At 31.5% G+C, this 22,358-nt stretch overlaps 1 protein-coding gene across 1 annotated transcript in view; it reads left to right on the plus strand.

Annotated features, from left to right (window-relative positions):
* Nucleotides 1-22,358, plus strand: part of LOC145252689 (flap endonuclease 1-like) — a 53,912-nt gene that overhangs the window by 4,191 nt on the left and 27,363 nt on the right. Inside the window, exons 2-6 of the mRNA XM_080112510.1 lie at nt 5,490-5,592; nt 8,541-8,643; nt 10,188-10,251; nt 16,684-16,793; nt 19,050-19,186. Coding sequence (XP_079968636.1) covers nt 5,490-5,592; nt 8,541-8,643; nt 10,188-10,251; nt 16,684-16,793; nt 19,050-19,186 — 517 coding nt within the window. The remainder of the gene's footprint in view (nt 1-5,489; nt 5,593-8,540; nt 8,644-10,187; nt 10,252-16,683; nt 16,794-19,049; nt 19,187-22,358) is intronic.

Consider the following 22,358-nt stretch of genomic DNA (forward strand, 5'->3'; position numbering starts at 1 on the left):
TTCTATTAAACGTGTTATTATTTTAAAATTTGGTCTTTGCTCCTTTTATTGAAAAAAAAATTAGGGTTTAAATTACATTTTTATAAACTTCGAAAGATAGTAAGTCTAATTATTCAAGTTTTTATCACGCATTTTTAATAGCGACTTCTGACACTGCTAGCCAGCAGATGTCGAAGGAAATCAGCTTTGATTAGTGTGGGAAATACCCCTTCATATCAGACAATTGCTAACGATTAAGACACTCTTGAGGGAACTGATTTCCCCTACCACGGCAGAAAGAACTGGCTTCCAGCCAAACGTAAGTGCGTGATTTAATTTCTTCTCCTACATTAACTCCTTCATTTTCACTTTCTGCATGTCAACTTTTTAACAACGGAAGTCGCCTATCTATTTAATTAGCCTGACTTTGAAACGCTAAATATTCCCCATTTTTGGATTGCCACGTGTTGCTTTCGCTTTTCGGGTTGAAAAAAGCGAAACCAGATTCGATTGGCCGGATGTAAACGCTTGGTCAATGTTGGCTTTTCACCGTCATATCAGACAATTGCTTTCATTGGGTAAACAAACTCAAAACAACTATCTCGCAATAAAAGGATTTGACCTCATTAAAAACTGCGGAATAGCGTGATGTTTGTCACTTTTTAATCAATCTTACATTGCTACTGTCGCCGTAGCACAGGTGTTCAGGCTCAGCCTATTGGCCTCAAGGCTTTGGGTTCGAGCCTACCTGCCACCTACTTTTGTTTTTCCATTTTTAAAATTGCTGTTTTTTGGTTATATTTAACAAGTTTAACATTGTTTTTTTTTATATTTAAACAGGGTTAGTTTCCTTTTTGTTCTGATTTCTCCCCCCCCCCCCCAAACACGCACACCTCCAAACACCTGGGCAACGCCGGGTACCCCTCGCTAGAAATATAAAAGGCAAAATGTATGTATGTATGTACACTTTTTATGTATGTTCGCAAAAGGCTTTTTTTCGGGGGGTCTCTCTCATTCTTAAAACTTTTTATATGACGTCTAAATCATAATATCTACGAGTTAACAATGGGAGTCGCTTGTCTATTTAATTTGCCCGACTTTGAAACGCTAAATATTCCAGATGTTTGGATCGCCACGTGTTGCTTTAGTTTTTCGGTATAAAAAAAGCAAAACTTGATTCAAATATCCAGCTCCCTGGCCCATGGCCGGTGGTCTCTAGAAAGCAATGTAAACGTTTGGTCGGTGTCGGATTTTCACCATCATAACAAACTCAAAACAACTATCCCGCAGTAAAAGGATTTGACCTCATTAAACACGTATTTAAAAACTGTGGAATAGCGTGATGTTTGACGTCAATTCACTTTTTAATCGCTCTTACATTGCTACTGTCGCCATAGCGCAGGTGTTCAGGCTCACCCTATTGGCCTCAAGGCTCCAAGTTCGAGCCTAGCTGCCCCCTCTTCCCTTAATAATTTTTTTTTTTCTCATCGTTTTTTTATATTTAAACAGAGTGAAGCTTCCTTTTTGTTGTGATTTACCCCCCCCCCTCCCCAAGACACACACCTACAAACATCCGGGCAATGCCGGATACCCCCCACTAATTTAATATATAAAAGGCAAAATAAGCACGAGCATTTGTGTATGTCCGCGAAAGACTTTTTGTATCGGTGTTCTCGCATCAATTAGTTTTTGCATACTTCCTAGATTGTTATATCTCCGTTTCGTTTTTTTTTTTTTTTTTTTTTTTTTGATCGAGTTAAACAAAATTCCCATCGTGGCGCCATCTTGGTTGTTTGTTTGGCTTTTTCATATAAAGCGAAACTGTTCGAAAAAGCGGGAAGCTTAGTCTTCGGGCCGTGATTTCTGATGCTTCACTAATTGGTCCTTAGTTAATGAAGGGGAAACCCTTCATACTGAGACAATTACTATTTTTTTGGGATACTGGCAGAGTGCCCCCTTTTTTTGGTAGAGCTCCACATTAAAAACGATCTTGTGTCTAATTTGCTTTCGTGGGGAAGCAAATAAGTATCCAAAGTGTTTAAATCATCGTACGTTTGATTGTGCTTAAATTCAGCGCATGCAACTTCTGTTTGCACGATGGCAACATCGGCTAACACGTTGCGTTTTTTCACCTTCTTTCCCTCCTCCACATTACGGGTTCGAGCCTGCCTGCCTATTACCACTATTTTTTAACCTCACCTTCTTTTCCTCCTTTGCGTTACAGGTTTCAGCCTACTATTACTTTTTTTTTTTTTTAACTCCTCTCTCCACCCTGTTGTTGACCCCCCCCCCCCCGCCTGCTTTTTATTCCTATCCTTACTACACCATCGCAACACATGTGGGTAACGTCATTACCCCTGCTAGTAATATATATAGAATGTGATACAAGGCCAAAATTGTTAAAGGAGGCCATTGAAAAAAGTTTGTTTATTCTGACTAACTGATCACATTTATAAATATCAGTTATATCAAACGTTTACACCTCATTCGCCATAAATGACCATGAGTGCTCTAATGATACAATAAAATGTAGGTGGTGGAAGAAAGTAATAAAATTTTATATACAGGGAGAAAAAAAGGAAATGTAAGTATTTATAACTAGCAGGACCTGTGTACTGACGTTACCCGGTGGAAATCTAACCCATCTAAAAAAGTATTAAACACTGAGAGATTGCGGCGGTTACTAGGGGTAGAAAAATTGTGAGCATTGGCCAAAATAAAACATCTGGCTTCTACTGTCATGCATTATCTGACAGTGGCAGCTGGCGGGATCCACTGGCTATCATTGTTGGCGCTGATGTTTACTGCCAATTAGTGTTGCTTTAGAGCAGCTACTTGCCTTTAAACTGACACTGTCAATTACTGCTATATTTAGGCAGTTGCTTGTGGGCAGTGTCTGCATTAACAACTTTGTCACTGTCATCAAGTGTCAGAGAATGACGTCCATGACTGCCATAATGTTCACTGCGTTTGTGTAGATGTTATATTGCAACATGTTTTGTACGTATGCATAATATGGACCCTATTATATTTTACATACTATGTTCAAGTAAAATCAAAGTGTATATGGTAGTTTTTTTTTTTTTTTTTTTATGCTTCCCATGTTAAGAGTGAATCAATAAATATTTATAACGCTATTTTTTCAGCATAGTCTATAATCTGCATAAGTATGTATGTGTTAAATGTTAAAAGCCTTAAGGCAATCTGGCATTTAAACTGATTCTAATTCTGAAAATCTGTCTAGTTATGTAAAATTTGTAAAAGTATTTTCTCCGCAAAGAAACTAATAATCACATTCATAAACACCCAATTACATCCCGTTACGCTAAGCTAGTCATGTCTTTAAACAATCAGTAAACCATTTCTATAATACGTTTTGACCATGGTTAATGTTTTGCTGTAATGTTTAGAAATAAAATTGAATGAAATATTGACGCCTTTAAACTGTTGAATGGAAAAGTATAATTCTGAAAAAGCTGATAATCAATCACGCTTAAGCAATTGTTTAGAAGAGAAAGAGTAAAAAATACAAATAAGGAGAAGAAAACAGAAAAAAGATGAAGAAAAAGAAGAATGCAAAGTCAAAGATGTTTAAAAAGAAGAAAACACTGGAAAAGCAGAAAAAGTAGACAAAAAGAAGAGGAAGAAGACGATGATGGAAAAGAAGTAAAAATAAGTAGAAGCAGAAAAAAAGAGGAAGAATTAAAAGTTTCAGACTAAGAAGACAACAAAAAAAAATGAAGGTGGTGTAAAATGAAGGAGAAGACCTGTAAAGATGAAGATGAAGGCGCAGAGAAATAAGGTAGCACTAAAACGAGAAGAAAAAGAAGACAAAGTTACTAGCTAAGTGATTTGAAGCATCAACTGGCTTATGGCCAGGTATAAAGAATGTGTTTGTTTATGTATTCACCATAACGAAGGAATAATTATGGGTTATGTGAAATGTGATATATTAACTTTAACACAGATGATGGATGCATAATTAAGCTAAAATATATCTGGAACAATTAGTGAAAATGATGATGTTTGTATTTTTTGTTATGAGTAATAGTTTTGTTTCGGGTAAGCGTCTGATAGTCATAATGAGAAAGGCCTTTTCCATGTTCGAAAATGGTCTTCTCTGAATTGAACGACTGGTTACAACGCTAAGCTGTTTGCCCAAGTGCCATTTCATCATTCTGCTGAACTTAGAATTGCAAGCGAGCATTCCATATTCTGTAATGTTAGGCCGATGTAAACTGATGTATTTAGTAAGTGGAATAATTACCTGGTGTTTTGTTGCTAAGTATTACTTTTGATAAAAGATTTAGTTTTGTGGGCAGGACTAAAATTAAAGAAGGGAATATATTTGCTACTACCATTATGAGATTATGTTAGTAAGAGAGTCACTCAAGAAGGAGAAAATATAACCTTTATGGGAAAAGTGTGTATTCTTGTATGGAAACATGCTGCAATATGAGTTTAGAATAGTCAGTTAGGGAGCTTTGAATAAGAATTACCTCGTTGGGTTCCAAGAGTGTTGGAAATTGCAAAGGAACATTCGCTATCATTTTATTATAGACTAGCCTGGGTTGGGGGCCCGACGTTGCCCGGAGGTGTATGTTGAGCTAAAAAAAAAAAAAAGTGTTTCAAACCTGTACCGCGAAGGAGGAAAAGAATGTGAAAAAAAATGACTTTTTCTGTTGCATCCATTGCCAAATCGGAAGTGGAGAAGGTTAAAATTAAGGCTAGTCAATCGAGAAGAGGGGGATGACTTTTGAAAATATTGGCGAAAAAAGTTACCCCCCCCCCTCCTTGTAGAAAAATGCCCAGTTGAGGGTGAAGGAATTAATGTTTTTAGCCAATTTTTCGATATTTGTCGTTCAAAAGGTTGAGCTTCAAAACGATACCGATTTCATGAAAATCTGTCGCCTGTGTCAAAAGTTTTAGGCAGCCATACATACATACATACAAGGTGAGATTTATATAATAGATGATCAAAAACTCTTGAGTTAGTGTAAATCCCCCGCCCCGCCCACACACACATCTACACAATATGGCAACCAGTCAAAAAAATAGGTGCAGGCCTCAACGCTTCATTAAATCTCACTTCTCTTCAAAATTTCAAAGAATAACCTACATCACTGGCAAATCAATCCATCTCTTATCTAATGGTGAACAGGGAGAAGATATAAAATTGAAACTGAACAAAAACGTAGGGATGATAAAAATAAAGCAGGGGGTCCAATAAAATCATTACATCCAAATACCACTTAAATCTGGCTCCTGTCACTCGGCGTGGTCACACAACTCTCACTCACTTTATCTACCAAAATCTTTCTGCTAAAACTAACAAATAATTTATTCCAAACATTTTTATCTAAAAATTTACTTTGTCGCTAATATTTGGAGATAATAATTACAAAGTTCAGTAATAAAAATTGTCATGCATGGCCACAAAATATTAGATATAATGTATATAAAATAAAAACAATATATGCTCAGATGTTTTTTGCTTGTATTTTTTATAGGGCGCAAAATTGCAGTTGATGCCTCTATGTGTATTTACCAATTTCTGATAGCAGTGCGGCAAGATGGTTCTATGCTGACCAACGAGGACGGTGAGACAACCAGGTAAAATTTTTAAATAATGACAGATTATCATTTATAGTATCAGATATGAGCACAAATAATGTACAAATATAAACGAAACAAAATTAAAATATGTCCATCGTAAACAAAATATGTAAAAAAAATGACCGATTAAAAAAAATTATGCATTTATTTAAAAATAATAAAAGAAGCTGGTCTGTTTCTCAATTTGGCTTTAAATCTGATGAAGCAATATTTGATTCCAACTAGCAGTTTTTTATCCTTGCACTATGATTTTTAAAAGAAAAAAATGTATTTCAGTTTAGTTTCTTTCAAAAAATACTTCTTCTGGATAGGAAAATTGTTAAAATGAATGCATTATTTAATACTTATGTAAATGCTAACAATTGCTTAAATCATTTAAAAATATTTGTTTGTTTTAAAGTTCTATGTTTCCAGTTTATTGAGTTAAAAAAAAACTTAGGCTGGACCCATTTTGTTGTAAGTTAATTATAGAAACAATTTTCCATCCCCACACACACCATGTGACCTTTTCGAAGTTGATTTTGGAATTGTTGGTCGCTCTCAGATAAACTTCTGTCAAAATTTACAAAATATTTAATACACAAAATGCATTTCACACATTTTTTGTTTCAATAAATCTTATATATACATTCCCAAATGATGCAAAGTGCATATGACAATTAAAAAGGATGCAGTTAACTCCCTTTTTTTTTTTTTTTTTTTTTTTTTTTGCACATTTTTTTTTTTTTTTTTTTTTTTTTTTTTACAGGGAGGTCACCACTTATCAAGGTCCGGAAGCCACTCAGGGATAAGGGTTATTGCATGTACAGTATGTTGTACGTTAGTGTTGAGATTTCATAAAATGTCTACTTAAGGGGGCGGTTCATCAGGAATTTGTTTACGTTGGATTTGAAGACATCCAAGTTGTAGTCAGATGAGAAACAGGCAGACGGAACAGAGTTCCACTGGCGTGCTGTTCTAAGAAAGAAGCTGTGTTCATGGAATCTACGTTTTGATTTAGGCACAGATAGAGAGTGGGGAAAATTTTTGACAGTGGCTTCAACTAGATGGGTGTTTTTCATAAAAGATTGGCGAGAGGGGAGCAGAGATTGTAGCTCAGACGAGCACTTGCCATGGAAATAATGGTAAAACAAAGACAGGCTCGCAACGTCTCTTCTGTGGGAGAGAGAAAGAAGAATTTGACTTTTCAAAAAATGCAAATTTCTTAGTGTTAATAGTTTTTTATCTTCCAGAAAATAAAAATGTGTTTCCAGCATATCTTATTTTTTATTTATTCATTGCAATTTGTCAGGTTAGCCCAAGAAATGGTGAGGGTGAAAAGGCCTTTTTTTCCTCAAGTTCAAGGGGTGTTCAATAAGTAATGCTCCTGACCCATTTTTCAGAGCAACAAAACTTGGCACTATTCGAAGTTACACATTTTTCCCATCGTTTTTGTAGAATGTTTCTGGTTGGTGTTTTCAACCACAACGTGACTTTAAAAATCAATGTTGCATCATCTGAGAAACACTTTCCTTTCAAAATAACTTCATGGAAAAAGTGAAAGTCCGAAGGTACAAGGCTAGAAGAGTAAGGGGGACGATGATATTTCATAGCCACATTCGTGCTTCTGATCTAGTAACATGAGCATTATATTGCAGACGGATACCTTTGCTGATCTTTCCCCACGTTTTGATTTTGATAGTTTCTCTTAATTTTTTTGAAAGTGAAGCATGACTCATGTAATTGTGATTTGCCAGAAAATATTTCATCACTACTCAGTCCTGGTCTGAGAAAACTGTAAGTAGCCATACCCATCGACCATAAACGCAATGGATAATCACAGATTTAAAGGTAGTTCTACTAAAATAGTGATATTTTAAAATGAAAACACTTTAAATCCTCAAAATGCCACCACTTTTTTCAGAAATAAATATCCTTCAATACGATTTTCTTTGTTATATGGCATTAACCCTCTGAAGGCTTCCTCTGAAGTAGGAAATGTCAAGGGGATGTTAAATTCATAGGTGGTCTCCAGTCACCTTTAATCCTTTCACCTGCATTAATAATAATCTTCATGATATATTTGGAAAATTTTGAACAAATTAATGAGAAAAAATTTTAATGCCATGAAGTGGTTATTTTGTATCAGGATTTTTTTTTCTGACTCCTACGGTGCTTAAAAGCTTGTTACCATTCCGCCATGAGTAAATTTATGAAATTTGGAAACTTATAACAGGAGAAACATTATTTTCAATCTATTTTGAAATACAAAATAAACTGATCTATTCCTTTTTGTTTTTTAAAAATAAGACATCAACATGACGAGTAACAAACATTAAAAAAAAAAATTAAATTGATATTTTTTTCTCTTTTTGTCAGTTAAAATTATGGTTCTATATTGTTTTCTTTTTTCGTAGGATCAATTTTTGTTTTAATACCCTATCCTAAAAACATTGTATTCATTTCGCTGTTCTGACTGTTTAAAACTTAACGCTGATATTTCATCAGTAGTAACTCTTGCTAATTTATTTACATGCTTAGAAAAAAAAGATAGTACTTTATTTACATCCTTGAAAAAGGAAGAAAATACTGATTTTATTTCTCTTTTTGTTCATCTCTTGTTTTATATTTCTTTCCCTCTTCCTGTTTTTCTCTGTTTCTGCTTCATTTTTTTTTTTTCCTCCTACTTAAAAACGATTTACATAAAAGGAGGTAGAAAACTTTGTTTCATCAAAGAATGACCACACATGATGGAGTCTTTTTCTTATTGACGACCATCTTGTTTAATGCATCAAAATAAATTGACACAAAAAGGAATTAACGTAATCTAATGAATTTAATTTGGGATATCTATGTATAAATAATATGTATCATTATAAAAGATATTTATACTTTTAACAATCTTTCTTACCTGTCAACTTGTATATAACTTTCTATAAAATAAAGAATTTATTTTTTAATTTTAGTCATCTTATGGGAATTTTCTATCGAACTATCCGAATGTTAGAAAATGGAATTAAGCCAGTGTATGTTTTTGATGGAAAACCTCCAGAAATGAAGTCAGGGGAGGTAAGTCTTTATAATTTACATCTTAAAAATAGGTGGAATTTTTAATTGATAGGGTGGGGGGTACTTGCCCAGAATTCCTCTTTATGAAAAAATAAAAATAATGACCAAAAATCACGAAAATTGATTAAGTAGTTTTATTGGACCAAGTAAAGAATAGATACTTTATAGCAGAAGACGACGATCGGCGCACATTTCAAGTGACACCGGTTGTTCGACCTTGACATTGGCATTGGTTGTTTGTAAACACGTCAAATAACAGATATAGTTGAATGTTCGCGAGCAAGATTTTTTAAAAAATATATTTACGAAAGTTTGTAAGATTTAAAAGAAAAAATATCTATGTTTACAAAACATTTTTTTTTAATATTAAATATTTACAAAACTTTTAAGGATTAAAAAAAAAATTCTTTCTATTTACACAAAACTTTGTGAGTAACAAAACAAACGTATTTAAACAAAATATATTTAAATGGGTGTCTTTCTGAGTATGTTTTATTTTAATGTATTTACAGAACGACACTTCATCTTTATAAAAAGATATATGAATAAAATATATTTTTTAAATCTCAATTGTTTATACTTGTTATTTATACTTGTGATTTTTATTATGCATAAAAATTGCCCTGATCTAGAAGGAATTCTCCTTTATTGACCACCGACATACATCGCACTCTAGATAAATATTGAATTGTATTAAAAATACACACAGAAAGAAAAAAAAAACACTGTACATAAAAATCAATTTTGGTTGCAAAAACCTAAATGTCAGTTATTTTATATTTGTTTTTGCGATTAAAGTTTGGTTTAAATAATTTTATTTAAAAGTTTTTAAAATGATGTATTTTTTAATAGACAGGAGAGATCAGCTTCCGAAATTCTCAGACTGGTTTTCAATGTTTTGTAATTGATATAGCTTATTCTTTTAATTTTATATTTATTTATTTATTTTTATTATAATTATTATTATAATTATTAATATTAATTTTATTAAAAAGTTTTGTCAATATATTTTAAATCTTGCTCGCAAACATTCAACCATGTTTGCTATTTGACGTGTTTACAAACAACCAATGCCAATGTCAAGGTCGAACCACCGGTGTCACTATAAATGTGTGCCAGTCATCATTTTCTGCTACGGGGTATTTATTCTTTACATTGGTCCGTTTTATTTTTATAAAGAAAATGATTTTTAAGTGAATGTGAGTTTTTCCACTGCACTTTTTCTTTGATAATAGTTTTTTAAAGTCTCATAAGTTTGAATTATTTGAAATTATCTCTTTTTTCAGACTGTTTTTGAAGATGGTGTCGCAAGCTTGTTGCTTGTACTTTAGCCATAAAATTTGATTTCCTTTAAAAATAAAACTACTTGATTAATAATAAGTAATTTTTGTTGTCATGGGTATGTACATCATACAGATTTTTCTTTATTTTTGTTTTATTTTTTGTTTCATGAGGGGCAATTTTAGATAAGTGCCCAAGTTGATTTTATACTTTTTTTTTTTGTGAGATGATCAATAATACTGAATTGTCTGCTTTTATTTTAGCTTGAAAAAAGAAAGGAAAGACGAGAAGAAGCTCAAAAATCTCTTACCAAAGCTGAAGAAGTTGGTAAGTTTTTCTACCTGCTTGGGATAACACTGTTGCAGTTTCAGTTAACAACCCAGTGTTAATTTTAAATAGAGGATTTCAAAAGTGTGTTGATGAGATTTATTAATATAGAATATCTCTCTCTCTCTCTCTCTATATATATATATATATATATATATATATATATATATACGAGCAAACAGTTAATAAAACATGTTAAAAAACACTTTGAAATGAGTTAAAAACATATTTAATCTGAAAAGGAAACACTAGATAAGTGGATAGTCCTTAATCCGCAGATTTCGAAGAAATACTTTTCTTCTCATCAGAGGGTAGGAATTAGCAAAATGCGGGATCGGATTTTGCATGCAAAAGTATTTGATGAAACAATAAGTAAGTCGAAGATCTTACTTGAAAACAAAAAAAGTGAAGCAGAGGGAATATGGTGAAGAAAAAGGTGATTACACATGAATAGATAGTCTGGTGGAAGATAAATAATCCAGTGACTGTAAAATCCAAATATATAACTTCAAAAAAGTTAATTGAATTTCCATTTGCACAAGTAAAATCCAAGGAAATCCCGTAATTGGAAGAAGATGGTCTATAATAATCCATGGGAAAATTCACAAAAATGTGTACAAGGAAAAAAGGAAAAATTCCAATAATATTAATAAAAGAAAAATAAGATATACTTTTCACTCTACTGCCAAGATATAAATATAAATAAGAAAGATCAGGGAAGAAAAAGAGGAAAAAAAAATGGTGATAGAGTTAAATATAAAATAGAGAAACAAATGTCAAAATGACCCAGACAAGAAATGTTAAAGGCACGAGAAAAATATATAGGGCAAAATAATATAGGTCAGCTGAAATGTACAGGTCATCACTTAAAAAAAGGTAAGCAAGAGTTGTTAGAAGACACTAAATGGAAAATAAATCAATAAATAAATAGAAAATAAATAAACAATAAATAAATAAAAATATAAAATAAAATAAAAAATAAAAATCTGCAAATTCAGGAAAAAGCAAGAAAAAAATTAAGTAAATGCATATAGTAAAATATAAGTAAATATACATACAAGAGATGAAAGTGTGGGTAGATTGATATAAATAGGAAGGTTTAAAGAATAAAGCAGAAAATGCAGATAAAAAACCAGCCATACAAAGAAGAGATAAAGAATTAAAATAAAGGAATATAAAATTATAAAGTATTAAGAAGTATGTAGAAAAACAATAAAGTTAAAGAAAAAAATTTTTATATCTATATAAAAGGTAAAAGTAATAACTATGTAATTTCAAAATTGCCATAATTAAATTTGGATTTATGTTTACAGAAAGAGAGCAGTTCATTTTTAGAATTTATTATATTGTTACTTTGAGGGGAAGTAATTATAGTTATAGCTTCGGATGTGCAGAGGCGACATGACTTAGAGCCTGGAGTATAAGACTTAACTTTTTTATGATAGTCCATTTGATTGAGAAGGGGGTATTGTTCGAGTTAAGTTTTTTAATTAAAGTGGTTAAAGAAGTTCCTTGGTTATTATTAGAATTATGGTTGTTAAAAGAAGAAATGTGGTTTGATATTCTTTTCTTAATGTTGAAGTAGCACCTAATATATATATATATATATATATATATATATATATATATATATATAAACATAAACGTGACTTTGTGTCTGTATGAGAAACAGTCTCTACTAAACTACTCTGTCAATTTTTGATGTACATACTTGAAATTTGATATATAGAGGATTTGGACCTGTGAAATAAATTTGATTTGGTTTTTAACTGGTAAAAATAGCTGCTAATGGGCCAAAATTGAAGAAGAAATTAAGCCTTGGCAGGTGTAAGTTGATTAAACGTGTTTCTACACATGCACAAATATACATTTATATATTTTTGTATGCATATGGATTTAGGTCAAACAGTAACGAATAAGGTTGGAGAACTGTTTTGGTTTTGATTCTAATTGATGGCATGCAAGTCATATTTTTTTTTTTTTACTTTTGAAATCACTGCTATATATTAGGTACAATATAATAATCAAAGTATCCACTCTATAATAATAATAAATACAAAATCTGCATGAATTAAAATATATTTAAGCATAATTTATGACCAGGCCAAACGGGTAGAGGAAGCTTTGTTTATGAAACATACGTTTAGAATTAGGCACAGAAAGGGATTGGGGGAAATCCTTTATATTGTTTGTAGCTAGTTGAGTGATTTTTGTGAAAGTTTGGCAAGAAGGAACCATAGATTAGAGCTCAGACGAACACTTGCCATGAAAATAACGATAAAGCAGAGACAGGCTTGCAACATCTCTTCTATGGGAAAGAGGTTGCAGGGAAGAGAAAAGGGCATCACCTATTAGGTTTCGAAGCCGGTTTTGAATTTTATCAAGGCTGGATAGGGTGTGCCGAGCAACTCCTGTCCAGATGTGACAACAGTACTCCATTTTTGGGCATACCTGGCGATAGATAAAGGATTGTATCGGCAGTGAGAATTCTCCCTTCCATATATAACTATTTTCTTCACATGCAGATTAATACCCCCCTCCCCTTTTTTTAACAAAGGAGTCACCACTTATCAAGACCCAGAGGCTACTCTAGGATAAGGGTTAATGAGTGTACAGTAGCACAGCTACCGAGAGTAAGAAGAAGGCTTGTTAACTGAAAAATGTCTGCAGACAATGTAGGTAAGATTTGTCAGACTGTTAGTACTATATGAGGGCCATTTGAAAAAGAGCAATAAAACATTTTTCAAAAGAAAAAGGAACACAGTTCGATTAATACTGAAACTGAACTTTATTCAATATGAAATATTATTGATGTAAAATTAAGTGATTTTAAAACAATATACAATTTAATACTGATAAAACTGAATTATGAATTTAGGGAACAAACAATTAAAGAAACATTAAACACATATTTTTTTGCCTTCGAAACAAGATCACAGTGTAGTATCTGTTTTGATGCTAAACTTTACCTTTTCTGTCCTCGGTCGGTGGAGGAGAAATTTTTCATGACTGAGATTATTTTTGTTCCTATTCAGCGTGCCTCTTATTGGGAAGCTGGATTTTGCCCCACAAGATTATATGTTGAAATATTTAAACAACTATTACTTTAAATACAGAAATTATATTTAAAGTTTTTGTTTTCTGTTCTTCTATGTCCATTTTTTTCGCCATGTTTTTCATCAAAATGTGTAGCATATTCGTTGTCTCACAGGCCATCATCAGTGATCGGCCACTGGCAGTAACCTGTGGTGTTCCCTGGAGACCAAGTGACAACAAGTCTCCCCAGATTTCTCTTGACCACTTGTGCAGATGATTGCATGTTATCACAACAACCGTTGTCACCGATTTCTCGTTGGCATCGGCCATTGGTATTTCCTGGGGTTTGGATGATAAAATGCCTCCCCATGGTACCAGATTTGAATTGCACACTTCCAGTGGAGATTTGGTTAGTATTCTCCCACCTCGGTCTTCCCATCCTCCCTGGCCCTTCACAACGAGTTGGTGTGGTGTGGCGCCAGTTGATGTCATCTACACCAGTTTGTTATTATTACTATTATTATTATGATAATAATAAGGGTGCTTGTGCAGTGTACACACGTGTATTTTAAATATTATTTTCAAGTTAAATTAAATCTTGGGTTTGTATTACCGTACACATTGATTTGAAAAAGTTGTCAAAAATCAAATATATACCAAATAAATGTTATCAAAGGCAAGATAAGTTACTCTTCTACCTATCTGGGAAGGTTTTTAGTGGTTTTTACTCACTTTAAAACGTGTAATCGCTTCGAAAATCATACAATGTTTATCGATATATTTTAAAAAGAAAAATGTCAGCATGTTTGGTAGAAAAGTAACTTATCTTGCCTTTGATAACATTTATTTGTTATATATTTGTTTTTTGACAACTTTTTCGAATCTATGTGTATAGTAAAACAAACCCGTCATGTAAATTATTTACAGTTAAAATGTTATAAAAAAACAAAAACTTGAAGTTTTAAATATATTTCAAAGAAATAAATTACGCCTGGTGCTGAATTATATTGAAAATTCACCGATCATAAAAACAAAACAACAAAAAACTGCCGTGAAAAATGCTAACTTGAAAATATTTGAAAATACTCAGTGAAAAGTTTTATTTATTATTAAAAGAACAGACTGAAAAATATTATATAAAAATTGTTTGTTTTGCAGTAAAAAAGAAAAAGAAAATGAAATATTCGACTTTCTCCGAAAAAATAAAAGTTCAAATACGAGTTCACTTACGATATTTTGATTAAAATTATCACAAATGTGCAATTATAATAATTATTTTCCGAATGGTGAATTGTTCTTTTTCTTTAGAACATACATGGACAATCGGTAACACATATTGTGTAGCCATATTTTTTTTTATGCCTGTTAGCCTGACCACGTGGTTGAATACCGGAAGCTGTCTATACCTACAACTTAATCAGGAAGTGATGTTACGCTATCATGTGCATCGGCCTTATTCTTACTCTCGGTAGCCATGACAGTAGTTAATGGGACAATATCATAGTAATCGTTAGTAGTGGAAATTTGGTAAATTGGATTAGTTAAGGGGAAATGGTTCATCAAGAACTTGTTTACATTGGACTTGAAGACAATTATATTGTAGTCGGTTGGAAAGCAGGAAAACGAAAGAGTTCCACAGGCGTGCAGTTCTAAGAAAGAAGCTTTGTTCATGGAATTTACATTTATGTTTAGGTACAGATAAAGAGTGGGGGAAATTATTGATAGTGGTTTCAACTACACAAATATTTTTTGTGAAAGTCAACCCAGGAGGGAACCATATTTTTAAACCACATCTTTAAAGATCATTTCACATCACATGATCTTGTGCCCAGATTGGCATTTACATCTCTAGCCCTCCATACAAGCCAAACACAACTAACCCTTCAGACACAAAAAAAAAATCTGACTTTTGAATCGTAATTAAGAATTCTCTATAACATGACAATGTGATTTTTCAAAAAGTTCTACTCAAATCATAATTAACAATTCTTCAAGACACAAAGCCAACTTCATCATTTCTCTTTTTTTCTTGCTGAAAACTGCATGGTTCCAACTAGTTGCATCAACTGTATTTTTTACCACGATAAACTTGTAATCTAAATAAAAATTCACTTATGCCATAATTTGCACCATTTCTTGATGTGTTCTCTCAGCTGCCACATACTTGACTCACTGTCCTCCACAAATTGTTCTTAATGCAACTATTCTCCTCATATGCAAATTAATGTATTCATATTTTTAAAACACTGGTGACCATTTAAAATTTTAAAGGAATTTGTAAGCATTTAAACTGTTGAATAAAAAGTAATTTTGGTCCTTATAATTCTTAACCAATTCTTTATATTTAAATATAATTTCAATAATAATTTTATAAACAACTATTTTTTTTTTTTAAATTAGCAGTTTATACTAGTTTGGTTCAGTTAATAATTTAATGTCCAAACGGTACTGTAACAATTAAATTTAACTTTTGAAGTTGTTGTTAGTGAGGAGAGGGGGCAAACAAAATGACTTGTAATGTTTACCATCACAATTATTTCCTCGTTCTCTCGCCACACATGACTTCATCCACGTATCTAACATGGTCATTGCAATGCATTGGTCTGTGTACATGCTCTTTTGATGGTCTTTTTCTTCGCATACGGCTCATCATTTGAATACGTGTCTGCACTCTGTTACAGACTATCATGTAGATACCGAGATTTAAATAAATGCTAAGACAAAAACGTCTGTAAAACTTTGAATAAAATCAAGGGAAAAAAGTTGAGAAAAAGAAAGGAAAAGATGAACATTGAAAAAAGTGCAAAAGGACACAATATTGAAAAAAAAAGGGAAACAAATTTAGTTTTGTTTGCTCTTTCTTCTATTTCACAAGTTGAGATAAGTTTAAGTTCTTTTGAAACTTAAAATAAGAATGTAAACAAGCAGTAATTATTTATGATATAGGAAAGGTGGGTAACACTTATGCCTTTTGAAACCAATTGTAATCTAACTCTTATCCTTGAGTGGAATATTTTATATGAAAGAAGTACATCAAGAATTTGTACTGGGTCCGTTACTGTTCAATGTCCAAGAAGCTGTCCAGCACATGCCAACATATAAAACAGACATTAAGCTGAATATTATCTAGTTATTATTTTAAGGCTAAAAACTTCAATATAACCAAAGAATTTACTAGTTCACTGTTCATTCTACCTTACTAAATAAATATACTGACTTTCAGGTTATATATTTTTTTCACTTTAATTGTATAAATTATAAAAATGTCATATAAATTTTTTTTTTTTTTTTTTAATTCTAAATAAAAAATTATTGAAGAAAATGTTAAATTTTTAAGAATTACATTTTACTCTAAATTCTTTTTTTTTTTTTTTTTTTTTTTTTCTTTTTTTTCAGGGGATGCAGCTGAAATAGAGAAATTTAACCGTCGACTTGTGAAAGTTACAAAACAGCATAATGAAGAGTGCAAAGGTCTTTTGAAACTGATGGGAGTTCCTTATATTGATGTAAGTTTTTTTTTTTGTTTTTTTAATAAAAAAACATGAATATATTTCTACAAAATTCTTAGACTGTTTACAACATGGATAAAACATTTTCTAATTTTGAAGGCTGACTTGTAACAAAAGTGTATCATAAAAACATGAATCATCTTCAAATTATAACAATAATAAACAAAATATTTATTCTTTTTCTAAAATTACTATTTTTCAACCGTAACGCCTGCTCTTGCAGCAGAAGCGAAGAATCGAAAACAAGAAAATATTTTTTATAGTTTATGATCTAGAATTGTAGTAAAATGCTCAGTGATATAAACTTGATATACTCCTGCCTTACAGATGCAGTTTTGTTTTTAACATATTCCTCTAATCAACATACCCTAAAAAAATATATGAACTCTTGCTAAGATCAGGCTGTCTGAAGATATTGGCTTCCTGACTTCAATGCACCAAACATTGATGTTATTTTTTTCTTTTCCTTTTGCAAAACGCATTCATGTTCTGCAAAGCTAAAAAACAACTTTTCCCTACAAAACAACCAAACTAATCACCATAAATAAATATTTGAAGAGTTAAAGAACTTGAAGCATAAAACTTTTTTTTACAAAATTACTGTTCTGCGTTAAAATAATCTGAAAAGGGTTGAAATGCTGAAAAACAATTAAAAAATTAAATGTTTACAATATCAATTTTAGTCCCAAACTTGAAATTATCACAACAGAGTTGCGTTCCAAATGCAACGTCTACCCACGTGCCTGACTTGCATCTCATTACTCTCCACGTACTATTTCTGATCACCTTTGAATAATCTTGTTATATAACTTTTCATTAATGAATGACATTTCTTCTTCCTTATCTTTTTTTGAGTACTTATTTTATATATAAACTAGCATTTCAGCCCGGCGTTGCCCGGGTGTTTGATGTGTATGTTGAGTAAAAAAAAAGTTGTAGTAGGAAGGCAGGCTCGAACCCGTACCGCGAAGAAGAGGAAAAGAACGGGAAAAAAACCTGGTGTCTTTGCGGCTATGACCACCGCCAAACCTGAAGTGAGTTATGTTTAAATTCAGGCTAGACAACGTAAAGGAGAGGATAACTTAAAAAAATATCGGCGAAAAAAGCAACACCCCCTCCCCTCCTGTAGAAAAGTGCCTAGTTGAAGGTGAAGATATTAATGTTTTTAGCCAATTTTTCGATATTTGTCATATGAAAGGTCGAACTTTAAAACGATACTGATCTTGGTAAAATCCGTCGTCTCTGTCGAAAGTTTTAGGCAGACATGCAAACATACATACGTACATACGTTTATATATTATAACTAAAAATTTTCGATCCAAACTGATGAAAAAGCTTGCTCTATCTCTGAATACCCTTTATGTAAAATTTCAAATGTTTAGACCAGAAATTGTCTGAGTAATTTGGTAGGCCGCAGAGGTAAATTTTTTTTTTTAACTTTGACCCCTATTATGACCCCTTAAAATTTATTGTTTTGGGATCAAATGAAGTTATTAAGTTAGATCCATGTCCAAGGAACCTATATCTAAAATTTCAAATTTTCAACCCAAAATTGTCGGAGGAGGTTGGTAGAGTTCTCAAAGGTCAAATCATTGAACTTTGACCCCTCAACAGCCAAATTTCTGGCCGAAAACCGATCACAAAGATTTTCCCAAATCTCAGTACCCTGTATATCAAATTTCGAGTCTGTAGACTTAAAATTGACAGTTATTGCATAGGGAAATGTATACACACACACAGACACGTTCACTTTTATAGATATATAGATTAGCAGGTCTTCCCAGCATTGTCTGCGGCAAAAGTGTAATATATTAAAACTTTTATCTCTTTACCTCTCTATCTTTTTCTCTCTTCAGTTTTCTCTCTCTCACCTCCTCATTCCCCTCTGTCTAACCCAATTGTCTCTCTAGACACACAAACACAACTCCTTTCTGTAGATTCCTTGAGAAATAAGTAGACATAAGGCAAGTAACTACTTGATAAAAAAAAAAAAATCGGTTACTTACCATAAAATGACTGAAAAATCGATCTCTGGTGAAATCTGCATCAGTTTAGGGTCAAACAACAATTTTTTTATTTTATTTATTTTTTTTTTTTAAGATATTCATCCAGTGATGAAAAATATACTTTGTGATTGGTTGTTTGGTAGTTTTGGACTTTTAGCTGGACGTGCACACATACATAATATATGCTCATTATATAATAGATTTGCATAAGGTTTCTGATCTCAGTTTTAACTTTTTCATTTTGAAGGCTCCTTGTGAAGCAGAAGCCCAATGTGCAGCCCTCGTAAAAGCTGGCAAAGTCTACGCCACAGGCACAGAAGATATGGACGCCTTGACATTTGGTTCCTCTGTTTTATTACGTCATTTGACTTTTAGTGAAGCCAGGTAAGAAATGGCAAATCTACAAAATTAATTATATCATGAAATGTAATGGATAAATAAAAATCGTGCTGAAATTTAATAAATAAATATTGTGTTCCAGTGACTAAAGACATAAACTTGAAATATCTGCCATCTTTGCAAAATCCAAAGTACTGACATAAATTTTTTTATCTCACACTGCTGAAGCTAGGCAGCAAGTCACCTTTCTAACCTCTTATTCCAATGTCTCTTTTAAAATTTATTTTCTTAAAGATTTTTTTTATTCTTTATTTCTATTGATCACCCAATGAAATAATGCTTGGTTTCTTTCTCCAAATGTCAACAGCCAAGATTTGATATGACTGCTCTGAACAAAATTGTTCATTTTTATCAAATTCTAACCCATGATGCTCATCAATCAACTTCATTGTCACAAATGTCTCTTCCAATGGTTTTTTTCTAATGATAGTGTATCAATCAATTCAACTAATCATTATATTCAGTTTAACATCCACTTTACATGCTGGTATACATTAAACAGCTTTTAGAAATTGACTTCAAAACTAATCTATACCTGGCGAAATTTGTATTTGTTCTTCTTTCCATGTTTTCTCTGTTTCCTGTGTTAAGTGGTTTGAATGAGTGTTAAGATGTAAATATAAAGAAAGAAATGGAAAAAATTTTATTCTTAAAAATAAAAAAATTGAGATACTCAACCATATCAAAGAAAAATAATTAAAAATATGAGAATTTCTACTAAAACCTAATTTAAAGATCTATGAGTGTACGGAACTTATTTTTAGAGAATCAATGACCCCATCAGATTCACAATTAAGAATGGTTTAAGTAATGTAATTGCTAAAGTTTACTAAATTTAAAACTGATACCAAGTTAAATATGAATTTTTTTAAGTAAAAATAAATTTCCTTCCTAAATTAGTCTGCCGAACATGCGCGAAAGCGCACAAGCGTATGAGTTGGGCCTACCTGCGGTGAAAAGTGAACACGAAACCTTTCAATTACAGATCAAGTCCACGAATGAACTACACCCATCTTACCCCAAAGTGATGATTTGGTTTCGCCTATGAAATGAACAAGTGGATAAGTGATTTGCGGGTTTTAAAATACACTTCTTTAATAACGTGTTTCGCGTTATTGCATTTTTGTATTGTGGCATGTCGATTTGGCGAGATTGTTCTGCTTGGGAATGTGTATGTCGATTGAATGGTATTTGTTTGTGGCATGACATGTCGATTTGGCAGTGGTATTCAGAATTGTGTGGAGGAATTTGTTAAGGACCATGCCGTCACATGTGAAAACAAATATATATATATCATATATATACACACTTTTTTTTTTTTTTTGACGCTCTCTCCCTCGTGTAGCTAGCGACAATTAGTAAAATAATACCTCTTAAAATAATGAACATTTTATAACCTTCAAAAATTAAGAAATTATAGTATAATAATTTTTCAGTTTCTATAAATTACAAAACCACTCTTTTATATAAAATTAAAAATAATAAAACAATATTATTGCAATTATTGTCTCCCATACACTTCTGCTTATTGATAGGCAGTTTGCTAATTGGCTACAGGCTTTTACTAAATTCTCACTTTTTTTATAATTATCCAATTTTTATTAAAATGATAGATTTTTTTTTTAATTCAGTATCTTAGATTTTAATTTACTAATAATTGAAATAGTTCCAGAAAACTGATATTTATCTTTCAAGGGATGTCCACAATATATTTTTTCAAATTTAGCTGAATTTAAAAAATATATTTTCTTGGCCAATTTTTTTGTTTTCACATATAAAAATATAATTTTCCTTTTAAACATCAACTTTAATTTTCCTTTCAAACAATCAAATTTTAAACAGAAACTAATAAACAAATTTATGATATGCTCATTTTGATAACTCTAGTCCGTATAGTGATTTTTGCATTAAGTAAATAGATTTCATGAGATATTTTTTTTTGTTTGATATTATTAGCAACCATTTGTTTAGATTTGTATTGTAGATTAATTGTATCTTCAAATTAACCATTGAGCATAAATTTTTAAAATCTTTACAAAATTCAGATAAAGAGAAAAAAATTAATAAATTTTACTTTTCTCTTGTTTCGTTTGAAAAATTATGGTTAAAAATGACTAAATTATTACTTTTAAAAAATTATCTAGCTCTTTCCTTTGACGATTAGTTATCATCAACTGAGGTTACTATGACAGGTTTGAAGATATTACAGTGTTGCCTTTGTACAAAAAAGCCTATTCCTTGAATAAATAACATTTAAGTTTTGATATTCTCGAAAAAGTGAATAAAAAATTTACTGCTTGTTATACATTTCTTTTTAATGTCAAAGAATTATAATAACCCTGCCATGGTAGGGCAGGTCGATTTGCAACTTTTTTCAGAAAATCGACATGGTACTGGTGATGATAGTTGGGATTTAATGTGATAAGAACATATACCAAAAATTAGATTCCTATCTTAAACAGAAAATTGAACATTTAATTTTTAAAATCGTGTAGAAAAATGCTGAAAAATCCTTCATTTTCATAGCATTTTTCACAACACTGACTTTGAAATTTCACTATTTTTATAAAAAAATTTAATTAAAATTGATATATTTATATGAAATACATTGAATGAAAAATAAATACATAAATTATAATTTTAATTATGAATCACAACTAGCAAAATATCTAAACTTTTACTGCATTGATTAAATGAAAATTGTAAAATAAAGCTAATTAGCAACTAAGTCTTTTAAATTTCACAATTCAAAAAGATATGTGGAGATGTATTACACAATATAACAACTTGATACAAGTTACAGAACCATGTATTTTAATTTTTTATTCGAGGCAATAATATAAACTTATAATAGAACTAATTTGTTCTTTATAATTTTCTTTCGAGGAAAATGAAGGTCTAATTTGCTGGCACGATGACTTTATAATAATGTGTCTGTCTTGCTTCCTGCCCATATACAACTTGAAAAATCAATCAAATTTGACCAGTGTGTGGCTGCAAAATTGATAGTAATCTTCATTTTTTTTTTTTTTTAGTTGTTCACTATTTCTGGAAAAAAACACAATAAAAAGCAAAACAATTATTTGAAAACACTTATTTTTTTTATATTTTTGCGATGTAATATGAATAAAACTAACTATTGTTTGAGTAAATTAAG

The sequence above is a fragment of the Euprymna scolopes genome, chromosome 29 (genome assembly GCF_053919585.1).
Source record: "Euprymna scolopes isolate OS-2025 chromosome 29, ASM5391958v1, whole genome shotgun sequence".
Classification (NCBI taxonomy): Eukaryota; Metazoa; Mollusca; class Cephalopoda; order Sepiida; family Sepiolidae; genus Euprymna; species Euprymna scolopes.